Source organism: Nanorana parkeri, unplaced genomic scaffold, assembly GCF_000935625.1.
Source record: "Nanorana parkeri isolate BGI_ZX_2015 unplaced genomic scaffold, ASM93562v1 scaffold802, whole genome shotgun sequence".
Taxonomy (NCBI): Eukaryota; Metazoa; Chordata; class Amphibia; order Anura; family Dicroglossidae; genus Nanorana; species Nanorana parkeri.
This window is the reverse complement of record NW_017307070.1, coordinates 284,716-297,379: the sequence shown is the minus strand read 5'-3', so window position 1 is coordinate 297,379 and position 12,664 is coordinate 284,716. Positions and strand designations below refer to the sequence as shown.

The 12,664-nt window shown below is 44.9% G+C and overlaps 1 protein-coding gene across 2 annotated transcripts in view; it reads left to right on the top strand.

Annotated features, from left to right (window-relative positions):
- CCDC15 (coiled-coil domain containing 15) overlaps window positions 1-8,277 on the top strand; it is a 16,904-nt gene extending 8,627 nt beyond the window's left edge. The window contains exons 6-10 of one of the 2 annotated variants that reach the window (XM_018564983.1): window positions 784-903; window positions 5,224-5,327; window positions 5,663-5,827; window positions 6,836-6,984; window positions 8,120-8,277. In XM_018564983.1, the coding sequence (XP_018420485.1) occupies window positions 784-903; window positions 5,224-5,327; window positions 5,663-5,827; window positions 6,836-6,984; window positions 8,120-8,202 (621 nt within the window). In that variant the 3' untranslated portion in view covers window positions 8,203-8,277. Of the gene's footprint in view, window positions 1-783; window positions 904-5,223; window positions 5,328-5,662; window positions 5,832-6,835; window positions 6,985-8,119 lie in introns of both variants that reach the window. The other variant, XM_018564982.1, reaches the window with a different exon arrangement.
- The last annotated feature ends 4,387 nt before the right edge of the window (window positions 8,278-12,664 follow it).

The window sequence follows — 12,664 nt, the reverse complement described above, 5'->3', positions numbered from 1 at the left end:
CCATTTGGAAAGCCAACCCTCACTTCCTGTGCTGTGCCATGGGACAGGAAGTGGTGAACCGCAATAAAAATGGACAGAAATTAATTCAGAAGTAATGTTTTGACTCCAAGTTCACTTGGAGAGTTTTCATTTTGGATAGAGAAGGGAGTTTACCCCCTGTCACCCTTTTTTTATAATTTTGTTTTCTTATTTGCAATTTGTGTTTTTTTTGTTTTTTATTAGGAAGATTTCCTTTTAACTTCCTCTCTTTTAGACTGAACAGGAAGTGACAGGATATCTCTCAAATCTGAGTTTAATCCCCTCTTAGTTGTCACAGCAACAAGTGTCCCTGCTGTAAGATTTCTTCTCTAATCCTGTAAAGGTGGCAACTTGAAATTTTGGATTGATCTACCCCTTTTTATTCCGGGTGACACTGGTGATCAGGGCAATTGGAGAAGGTGAATCTCCTTAACGGGGACCCAGACGGCTATATAAAAACCTGACAACAGTTCTGCCCCCTCACCACTCTATCCAAATCTAAAAATGAAGTTGTGACGTTGGTTATATCTTAATGTAGACGCGATCTGTATGACAGATCCTAAACTCTGCCGGGCCCGCACTCCTGGTGAGTCCTAAATACAGCAATGCAGTATCCCCATATGCTCAGAGCACAATGCCTGTTGGTGCCACAGAAGCAGAGGCGGTGGGGGGGATAATATGTGGTGATATCATTCTGCAATGTCCCATGATCCTCCTTATCACGTAGTTCTCATTAATTGTTCTTCTGACACCTGTGCATTTCAGATATGTAATCGTCTAATGAAGGCGTCTTATCCCGCTGGTCAGGCGCCAGCGTACAACACAGATTACCGAGCCACTCTTGTACTTCGCCCAGGAGCAGATGAAGAGGAAAACCGAAAACAAGTGGGTGAAAGTGTTGATGACTAATTATTTCTATTAATTACTGTGCTGCGGGATCGTCCCTTCATTAGTAGGAATAGGCCCTGTGATCCACCCTCTGTGATGACCTCATTGTTCATTGAAGCTGAATTCTAGTTTCATTAGACTTTGATATAAGCAAAGACAATTGCTACCCAAGCTACTTTGTAAGTGATTGAATTTGAGCCCCAGCCTTCTGTCACTGTTAGAAATTAGCTACAATGGGGATGTTGGATGACCGGTGACCCAGGAAGGAGCAGGCAAGGCAGCCAGGCTTACATACAAGATATTAGGGACATACTAGAAATTCTGCATTCCAATAAAGGGTTGATCAGTGCAAATTAAAGGAGAACTACCGCCCCCTCCCCCGCCCGTTCCGCCAGTCAGCGCTGGTGGATCAGGGGGGGGAATCCCTGCAGAGAGCCGTGAGTGACAGTCACGGCTCTCTGCAGGGAGATGATCGAGAAGTGAGTGAGCGGTATGCGTTCGCTCACTTCCCGATCTGTGCACACGTCGTCTCGAACTATGACGAGGAGTGAAAATCACTCGCCTCATAGTTCTCCTTAAGGACCATATTTGTTAAAGGGTAGAACTGACTTTTATAGCACTGATTTATAATGTTGGCTCAGCCTTCATGCTACTAGCAGACCACATCATATATGTTTTTCATTTTGCCTGCAGTTATTTTAAAACTGACATTTCCATTTCGGTGTGCGCCAAGACATGATGATGACCAAAAAAGTTCCAATTTGTTTTCCTTGCAACCAAGGCAGCTGTCATCAATAAACCATAAGGTATACCCCAGAATCCTCATCCCCAGGTCTTGAAAGTCTGTAAGTGGCTCACCACCTCTTGCTGCTCAGAGCTCAAGGTCCAATTACAGTCAGCCTGCGTCATGAAATATGGCATCTCCTGACTTGGGGAAAAAAAACTTTACAAAAATCTCATTAAAACTTGTTTAATTGGAGCACAAGACTGGTGGTCACGAAGTGCTCACGTGTTTGTCATTAATGTGCCTAGCTGGGAGTGTAATGTGTGCCCCGTGTGTTAGTCACCCTGTGTTGTTGTAGATAAAAGTAATAAAAATATAAGAGGTGTGTAATTATTCTCAGAATGTTCTAAAATAATGGTATTGGTGACTTCTAGATATTATCCGTAGATTTTAGCCAGAGGCTAAAGGTTTCCGCAGGTCATGAGCAATCCTTGTTCCAGACATTTTATAATACTAATACCTCTAAATTCACCTTGTATGATGTACTGGCAGATTAATCGCATTACTACCGCACCATTTGTTTAAAAAAAGAAGCAATTTTCTGGTGTACTATTTTAAAATGATGCTGCAGAAAACACACACAGGCAGCTGGCATGCCAATGGATGGAGCTGTCATTAGACATCACAGATGACAAGCACAGAGCTAATCAGAGCAGCTTTGTGCCTTGCAATCATTGTAATGGTCATAAAAAAATTCAAATAGAGAGTCACTCGCACTCCAGAACGATGCCAAGTCAATCTCTTTATTGACTATGGTAGTGTGACTTTCTATTTGAATTATTGTGTGGTCTGCGGAGGCATCTGCTGTCACTGACACACCCACCCTGCTTTTGGGTCTGTTTCCGGTCAGGAGTGCGATGGAACATACTCTGTCTTAAGTCATTGTGATGGTCAATCACAGCGATCACAAATGTAAACAAGCCCTTCCCTTTCACCTCTGCCCCTGATTGCTATTCTCCTGTAACACTCCACCAGCTAAAGGTGGGCACTCTGAGCAGCAAATAAGTATATTGACCATAAAAGGGCACACTGACCATCGGCAGTTATGGAGCACTCCCCGCCAACCACTCTAAGGAGGTGCTAACTCCGAACCACTCGGCGGACTCTATGATCTGAATAGATCACCTGTATTAAACGAGCAGCGGCTCCCACTGTACATTTTAGCAGAAAACTACAAATTGTACAGAAAACTACGCGCCTGAAACTGCATGTTCCGGGCGTCGGGCAATAAGGATTCGCTCCATAAGACGCACACACGTTTTCCCCCGTCTTTCGGGGGGGAAAAGTGCGTCTTTTGGAGCGAAAAATACGATATATATATATATATATAATTATTTTATTTTTTTTAATTGTTTAGCTAAATTATATATATATATACACATACATACATACATACATACATACATACACTGGTTATTTAAAAAACACCAAACGAAAGCTCCGCCTGTCTGAAAAAAGATATAAAATTAATTTGGGTTTACGCTTTGCATGACCGAGTAATTGGCAGTCAAACTATGACGGCATTGAAGAATGGTTATATACAGGCTAGAACTCGAGTGGTTAAAGGGTGACTTTCGCAATGATCCACCTATATACACATTGTAAAGGTTGAATAAACCTTGTGGGATCCCAATAATTACACACAAAAGTGTTTTGTATTAAACACTTGCACGGGGATTGTATTTGGCCATAGTGGAGGTAATTATATGTGGGTGGTACAGTATAATCCTAGTAATTATACAGCTTGCAGTGACAACACGTGCCCTTTGGGTATTGGTGACCAGTGCCGTGTTTGTTTCTGTTGTGTCTGCGTTAGGTGTGAAGCTTGTCACCTTTTGCTTGATGGATTAAAAAAAAAATAAACTCTTGCCTAAAGTAAATGCTTTTCTACAGTTTCAGATCCATTGATCTTTAAATTTAACCCATTAGGCATTTTATCTCAGAGCGTTCCTGAAGCTAAGAGTGCAAATCTTCAGATTTTGAATGACTTGCATTAGTCTACGTAGTCCGAGCTCTATGTTATACTTAATTTTGTATGAATGATGTTAGGTCTGTGTAATCTTGCATCCCTTAAAGAGGACCAGTACTGTGGAAGCTGAGTCCATCAAAAGCAGGCAGAAGAAAATGTCTGGTCACCAGTATTGCCTGTGGTCTCCCCGCAGTGGATATTTTACCAGTTAATGACCTGCCATATCATTATCCGTAAGATGTCTCTGTGTGAAGGCAGCCATCTTGGTAGCGGCAAGGCTTTGCTTTTTCATATTAGAACCTCCCCTGCTGCTAATGAAGTGGCAGGGAAGATGTGGAAAGCACATACTCGCTGAATGCATGAAGCAGGGAGATCTTGCACTACTGGTCCTCAACTTCCTCTCCAGCAAGGAGAACAGGGAGCAGCACAATAGTGACCTCTCCAAATCTCCCTCCTAAATCTGGTGGATCTAGTGATAGGTGATATAGTCCTCCATTTGTTGTAGCGAAAAGATGTAATTATGTTTTAATAGAAACTGAAAAAATCTCATAACTTCAATGCAAGTACATCGCAACAGAGTGCTGCTGGACAGTGTGGACAATATTGTGAACAGAGGTAATGTTATCAGGGGGGCCCAAGATGACGGGTATCCTGAAATGTCACGTAACTGTTCCAATGAAGAAGCATTGGTCCCTTTTAATGTGTAGAATGTCAGTTACTAGGGATGCACTGATACTAGTATCGATACCGAGTATTTGGATGAGTACTCGCCAAAATGCTCCGATACCTAGCACGAGTACTTCCTGTGTCAGAAAGCCGGGCAGCGCATCATTACACGCTGCCCGGTTTCCTGATTGGCCAGGAAACGGCTCCATGCTCTTTCGTCACTTGTGATGAGAGAGCATGGAGCCGACTTCCCAGCCAATCAGGAAGCCAGGTAGCGTGCAATGACGCGCTTACCGATTGGTCAGGAAGCTAGCAAATCCGGAAGCCAGGTGCCGTGTAATGACGCAGCACCCGGCATTCTGATTGGCCAGGAAGCTGGCGTCATGCTCCCTCGTCATCTCATGATCATAATATTAAGAAAGTGACCTTAAAGCATTAGTTTGTATTGCTTTAGAAAAAATGTGACCTGTCCCTTTAAGAAAAAGTATCGGTAATTGGTATCTGCGAGTACTTAATCAAAAGTATCGGTACTCGGTCTTAAAGTGGTATCGGTGCATCCCTATGAGTTACCCCATCACACTGAACTTCTATATTCATACATTACCACAAAGTAATATATTACATAGATGGCACCACGGCAGGTGATAATAGCATAAAATCTGTGTTTCTATAATTTTATGTTCCAGGTATGTGGTACTGTAATCAATTATACTGTATTGATGTTGGCCTGCAGCAGCTTATGACACCAACTAGCCCTTTAATTGGGCTCCTTCCATTGTACTTTACATTATATATTTTTGGGGGTACAACTCTATGTTTCAAGTCTGTGATCTCATTTGTATCCGCATGTAACATTTTGTTGTCTGTGACATGTTGTAGAAATTCTTGTGTATTATAGAGACAAAACCAGTTCTTGATGTACAGGCGGCTTTTCATGGACATCGAGAGAGAACAAGTGAAGGAAATGCGAAGGCAAAAGGAACACAACCGGAAAATATTCAAGTAAGGATGATGGAACACTATACCGTGCAATGTCTCCTAACATTCTCCTCTCACTGATCAGAATCTGAAAATGTCACCGTGTGTAAAGCAGAAATGGGACAGATTATACTAGGAGATCACAGCTTATAACTGGTGACATGGCCACTGATCTTACCTTGATTTCTGTCCAGGCGTGGTGACCTCAACAAGCGCGGCATACAGAGCTACTGGATGGAGGATCATGGATCCAGAATAAGGCTCTGAGCTCCCCCTACATTTCTATTGACTTAATAGCCAAGATTTTGGGGTTTATAGGGGGAATAACAAGCTTTCCTTCTGTTCTGTTCTTATTTCAGAATGAAACAAGAGCGAGAAACTGAGCGACTGCTAGAGGAGGAGAGACTCCGCACCGCAGCTCAGCCCAGCCTGGAAAATCTGACCTTTGAGGTGGAGTTAATGAAGGAGCAAGAGAGGAACATGGAACATCGGGAGAGGGCACAGAAAACCAGAGAGTATAACCGGTATATAGCCTATCCCTGTTCAATATCATTGGGCAAGGGGGGCGGGAGGGGGAGTTTCTAAGAAAAGGTGTGCATTATCCATCAAATCAATCACATGGCAGCATTCAGGGTGCCTGCAGTTGGACTTTAAACTTACAGGTTTTTATGACATGACCCTGTATACCCCTCATGACATCATCTGATATGGGCCATCTTATTCTCCAATAATGTTGTCATTACTTATACATATTTTTTTCTTTTGGTAATATTCTCTTGCAACAATTTTATTCTTTTATAATTTGTTTAGTGTTGGTTTACAAAAAAATAGTATATATATATATATATATACACTGAGTGGCCAGATTATTATGACCACCTGACGTTTGTAGACAAATGAGCTATAATTTGGTGCTGAAGCTGCTAGAGGGCCAGACCATTATAAATAGGGAAGCAGGTTGGTTACCACGACAGTAGAAGTGATTTGTTTCTGAAGATTCGGGGAAACAACGCGATGTAACAGCCTTTGAACGCGGGATGATTGTTGGCGCTCGGAGCCATGGACGAGTATCAGCAAAACAGCAGAATTCGTTAAATGTTCAAGAGCAGCTGTTGTTAAAGTGTTTAAAGACCGGACTGTCAGCCGAAAATCTGGGTCTGAACGTGCGAATTGTGTCCGTCAGCGATTAGTCAATGTTAGGGCAGAACGGGGGAGGGGCAAGACTAGTACAAGACAACAGAAGGGCAACAGCACAGTGTCAGATTCCTCGCATCACCTTTCATCATCTCGTGGAGTCACCAGGCGGCCCAACCAAGTACTGATGGGGGGGTCATAATAATCTGGCCACTCAGTGTGTGTATACATACATACATACATACATACATACATACATACATACATACACACACACACACACACACACACACACACACACACACACACTATCGGTGTGTGTGGATGAGGTAAGTGTGCACAGTTGTAATAGAGTCGCCTTTATCAGTGTCAGTTGATTGTTAGTATCCATTTTCCAGCTTCGTTGAGGCTCTGCGGGCTCAGATGAAGGACAAGATGTTGCTGCACAATGTGGAATTGCCACCGTTGTGTTGCTGCGGTTCAGATTTCTGGGATGCCCATCCGGACACATGCGCCAATAACTGTATTTTCTACAGGAACCCAAAAGGTACGGTACACGGATTATGTAAGGGGCCCTGCACTTAACAAGCAGTTAAAGTCATCCCTCTGTCCACTTTGCTCTCCCTCTATCCGCATAGTCCTGGTCAGCACATTTGATTGTAGGACATCTTATTTGGCTCCTAATTCTGCCCCTTCTTCTGTCAGTCTGAGCTGTACAGGGACTGCAAGTGGCCAATACCAAGTCAAATTCGGGTTTTTAGAAAATATAACTTCCACATTGTAGGTTTATTCTAATCGTGGCCGTGTCAATGTGTTGCTGATCATTGTAGTGGGAGTCCTGCCACTCTCACTGGCTAACCTGAATGACAGGCCAGCACACTCCTGGTCTTGTCACATCCACCATCACATCATAGCTTGACTTAGACCAGGAATCTCCTGGCATATATCACACCAATTCATGCCTGCTAGAATGTATCTGCCCATATGTACACCTATTAAATACTACAATTAGCATTAAATGATGGGAGTTGTAGTCTGAAACAGCAGTGAGGAATGCTAACAGGAAGTGACATCAAGTGCTTCGTCCATCTCTTCTCATAGTGCTTGGGCATAAATGCTTTTTGCTGTATACAGCAATGAGGTCACAGACTTTTAAAAGGGGAATTTAGAAGAAGAAAAAAATTTTTAGTCTAGCAAAGAACAAGAAATATTGTTGAGATTTTTAAACTATCCCGAAGTGTGTCTGATATCTGCCCGGAGTTCAGCTTTAATATTCAGAAACAGTAGAAGCTCAGCCAATATATTTCCCTAATGAGCAGAGGAAAATCTGTGTATCAAATCAACACAATTGACTGCCCCCCATGAACATATATAATTACCCCAATTGACTGCCCCCAATGAACATGTATAATTACCCCAATTGACTGCCCCCAATGAACATGTATAATTGCCCCAATTGACTGCCCCCAATGAACATATATAATTACCCCAATTGACTGCCCCCCATGAACATATATAATTACCCCAATTGGCTGCCCCATGAGCATATATTAATACCCCAATTGACTGCCCCCCATGAACCCATATAATTACAAAGTTGTTTATAATTCTTGTTAAACTGTATAAAAATCGATTCTCCTTTTAAGCAGCTTCAGTGACCTTTTAATATTGATTTCTGACAGCGTACACCCGGGCCTTGCAGTCGGTGCTCTCGTCACGTGACACGTGGGATGGGGGCGCGAGCTCCAGGTTTCGGATTTTGTAACATCAGCATTGGGTGACCTTGACCCTCCTGACTAATGGAGAACCCTGCAGAGGGGACTGGGAGATGAAGCGTTGGGCGACCTGGAACCTCAGACCAATGGGGAACCCTGCCGAGTGACTGAGAGACGAGTGTCTGTGTGTAATAATTTATTTTCTGAGTGATTTAATTTTTCATATTCTGATTTCCTCCATCTACAGCACCGCAAGAGCCCCATATACCAAACTATTGTAGTGTGGTCATAGGTGGGCAGATCTCTGGCTTTACGTTTGTCTCACCAGAGAGGGAACTGCCAGTGCAGTATATGTCAGGACATTTCCAGTGATGTCACATTTGGACGGAGGTCAGATGGAAGACTGAAGGGGAGGACGGAGGTCAGATGGAAGACTGAAGGGGAGGACGGAGGTCAGATGGAAGACTGAAGGGGAGGACGGAGGTCAGATGGAAGACTGAAGGGGAGGACGGAGGTCAGATGGAAGACTGAAGGGGAGGACGGAGGTCAGATGGAAGACTGAAGGGGAGGACGGAGGTCAGATAGAAGACTGAAGGGGAGGACGGAGGTCAGATAGAAGACTGAAGGGGAGGACGGAGGTCAGATGGAAGACTGAAGGGGAGGACGGAGGTCAGATGGAAGACTGAAGGGGAGGACGGAGGTCAAAGGTCAGATAGAAGACTGGAGCCATTCAAATCCTTGCTTTATGTTCTTATGTGGCCAACTGCACATCCAGCACAATGAACCTCGGTACTGCTCTATGGTTATCCCCTGTAAACGTACCAATTGTGGGTGTTCGTGTCTTTGGGATCCTGTTGCTATCACACAGACCGGTGCTATGTAGTGAAGACCCGCACCTCTACTTCTGAGTAGACGAAACCAACTTTATTGTTCCAACACACTAGAGAATACTGCACCCAACCCAGCACCTCTCCCGACACTTGGTGCCCCCTACTGGGGCTTAATCGTTCAGCTCTGTTATTAAGCCCCAGTAGGGAGCAAAACACAATGGTGGGCACAGTGTTCTCACTTGTGCTGGAACAAAGTTTGGTTTTAGTTTCACGGAAGTAGCGATAGGTGGCTTTGTTACATTGCACTGCACATCCAGAATGGCTGGTTTATTGGACTGAGGCAGCCTAATATTAAGAGTCCTTTATTGCAAACTGCTGACAGCTGTTTCGGGCTTGTTGACCATCATCAATGCAGTGTATGGAACCCGCGGTGTAAATGGATTTGGCTCATTTGACTTGTCCTGCCACTGACGGCACAGGAACACGGGGTTTGATGTGAAAATTGACATACGTTGCAGCATTTCAGCACTTTTGTTGCTTTTTAGAGCATTTCAGGTAAAGTCGGGTTCTCCCAAAAAATGGCTGGACTCGTCTTTTATTGTTTATAGCAGAATGGAGTTTACTTTCAGGGGAGACTCTTCTAGCTGATGGATCTCTGTGACTGAGGAGGTGCACTCGGCACACACGCTATCTGCACATTTATTGCGTTCCATTTATTTCACATTAACATTCTTCTTTATCAGCCTCTGGCAGGACCTATTGATGGGCGGGGCCAGATTTGATTGGTATGTAATATAACATGTCACAATTGTCACTAGGTTTTATCCCATTATATGGGTCATCGCCGATTAGCCAACTCTTAGGGCACGTCCATAAAATACTTTTCTCAGGTTGACTTCCATGAGGGACAAAGCTAAAGGTGACTGCCAGGGAAATAGCCCAGGATAGGGATGTGTTGGGTTTTAGGGTTGAAGCATACAGGTGAAACTCGAATAATTAGAATATTGTGCAAAAGTAATTGCAGTAATTGCTGCAAAAGGGGCCCAAACCAAGTACTGAGTACATATGCATGCTTGTACTTCTCAGAGGTCCGATATTGTTCTATATACAATCCTTGTTTTATTGATTGCATGTAATAATCTACTTTTTTGAGGTTGTGGATTTGGGGTTCTTGGGGTTTTCATGAGCTGTAAGCCATAATCATCACAATGATGACAAATCACGGCTTGAACTATCTTGCTTTGCATGTAATGAGTCTCTCTCATATATTAGTTTCACCTTTTAAGTTGCATTAGTGAAATAAATGAACTTTGCACGATATTCTAATTATTCGAGTTTCACCTGTAGAAACACAGAATGGAACAAGAGTCCGAGATAATTTTACAACTCCCTCCCCCTATTCCCCCTTCATCAGGGTTCAGTAAAACTTGAATGGACCTCCATTGCAGATCAGCAGCTGTTATACAATTGCTTCTCGAGTAGAGTGTAATCCCGGCCCTGGTACCGATCTGTGTGGTCACTGTTGTACATTCAGGTTTCCTAACATCTTCAGGTGAGCAGTTAATGCAACAAAGAGGTCTGTGATGTTCTCTCCTTTCATTCTCAAACCGTTCTCAGAAGAATTTCATGTTTATGTGAAATGGAAAAGATTTTGTTATACTTTTTGTTTTGTATATAATTACACTTTTGAATGCGGAAATACAATTTTTTGTCACAAGCTGTTTATCCTGTTTTCAGTATGTTTTTTCTTTGTGGAATATGAAACTCCTGTGACATGAGCAGTTTTGGACCCTTCCCAGGGAGACCTGTAATCCTTACTCTTGTATTGGATGGATCCTTACCAGTGGGTCAAATGCTCCTTACCCCCTTACTAGATGGACCCTTCGCAGGGAGCCAAGTGTTCCTTATCCCTGTATTGGATGGATCCATACCAGTGGGTCAGATGCTCCTTACTAGATGGACCCTTCCCAGAGACCCAAGTGTTCCTTATCCCTGTATTGAATGGATCCATACCAGTCAGCGCGGTCCGCCTCCGTGGTTGCTGGGCCCCGCCTCCTCTTCTGTCACCAGGCCCTGTTTTCTCCTCCTATCGGTGGGCCCCACCTCCTCTTACATCACTGGCCCCTCCTGCTCTTAGGTCGCCGGGCCCCGCCTCCCCCTTCACTGCAAACGCCGGGTCCAGCCCCTTCTGCAGCAGCTGCCGGCTGTCACTGACACAACTCAGCGGCGGATGTGAACAACCTGTCAGTGATGTGTGCAGCGGCGCGTTCCTCTTGACAGCCAGCACCCTGATATGCCATAGCGACCCAGGCGGCCCGCACGGCATCAGAGGAATGCCCTGGCCGGGCCCCATATCGGCCGCCTGGGTCGCTATGGCGCTTTTTACCCCACTGACCACAACTGATAACACGGGAACACCTTGTGCTCCATCTATACCTGGAGGAGACAAATTCCTTCATCACTCTGGTCCAAACCTCAGTGCAAAATCTTCATATTAGCTTCCCATGCCCTGGCATTTTCAGAACACTACGGAAAAGTACAGCAAGAGTTCATGTCGCACGGACGGGGCTGCACTTTTATTTTGCAGTTGTTATCGCGCAATTAAAAAGTGATTTGCCTGCAGGCACGGTGTCCTGAACGCAGCAATAAACAGGGCTGATTTGTTTTTATCAATTTAATAAAATGTTATGAGTATATCTTAATTATTATATTGGTTTCAGTGTGAGGACTTCCTTTTCCTGGGCCAAACCTTAAATGCCCGTTTCTTAATCTGATTATGGCTGCCACATGACATAGTATACGGATCATATACAGTTTATATACATATGTATTGATGTGCGTTTTCACACGCTGATTTGCTGAGCATTTGTCTTATTTTCACAGCAGGAGCTTCTAGTCCTAGCTTCACCCAGTGCGAGTTCCAAGGTTAGTACACTTGCATGGGCTGTGCCCATTATGAAGGTCTCTCACCATCACTACACTGAGTTTCCACTTACTGTGCCCATTATGAGGGGCTCCCACCATCCCTGTGCTGAGTTCCCAGGTCTGTACACCTGCTGTGCCCATTATGAGGAGCTCCCACCATCCCTGAGCTGAGTTCCCGGGTCTGTACCCCCGCTGTGCCCATTATGAGGAGCTCCCACCATCCCTGTGCTGAGTTCCCGGGTCTGTACACCCGCTGTGCCCATTATGAGGAGCTCCCACCATCCCTGTGCTGAGTTCCCAGGTCTGTACACCTGCTGTGCCCATTATGAGGGGCCCCCACCATCCCTGTGCTGAGTTCCTGGGTCTGTACCCCCGCTGTGCCCATTATGAGGAGCTCCCACCATCCCTGTGCTGAGTTCCCGGGTCTGTACACCCGCTGTGCCCATTATGAGGAGCTCCCACCATCGCTGTGCTGAGTGCCCGGGTCTGTACACCCGCTGTGCCCATTATGAGGGGCTCCGACCATCCCTGTGCTGAGTTCCCAGGTCTGTACCCCCGCTGTGCCCATTATGAGGAGCTCCCACCATCCCTGTGCTGAGTTCCCAGGTCTGTACACCTGCTGTGCCCATTATGAGGGGCTCCCGCCATCCCTGTGCTGAGTTCCCGGGTCTGTACACCTGCTGTGCCCATTATGAGGGGCCCCCACCATCCCTGTGCTGAGTTCCCGGGTCTGTACCCCCGCTGTGCCCATTATGAG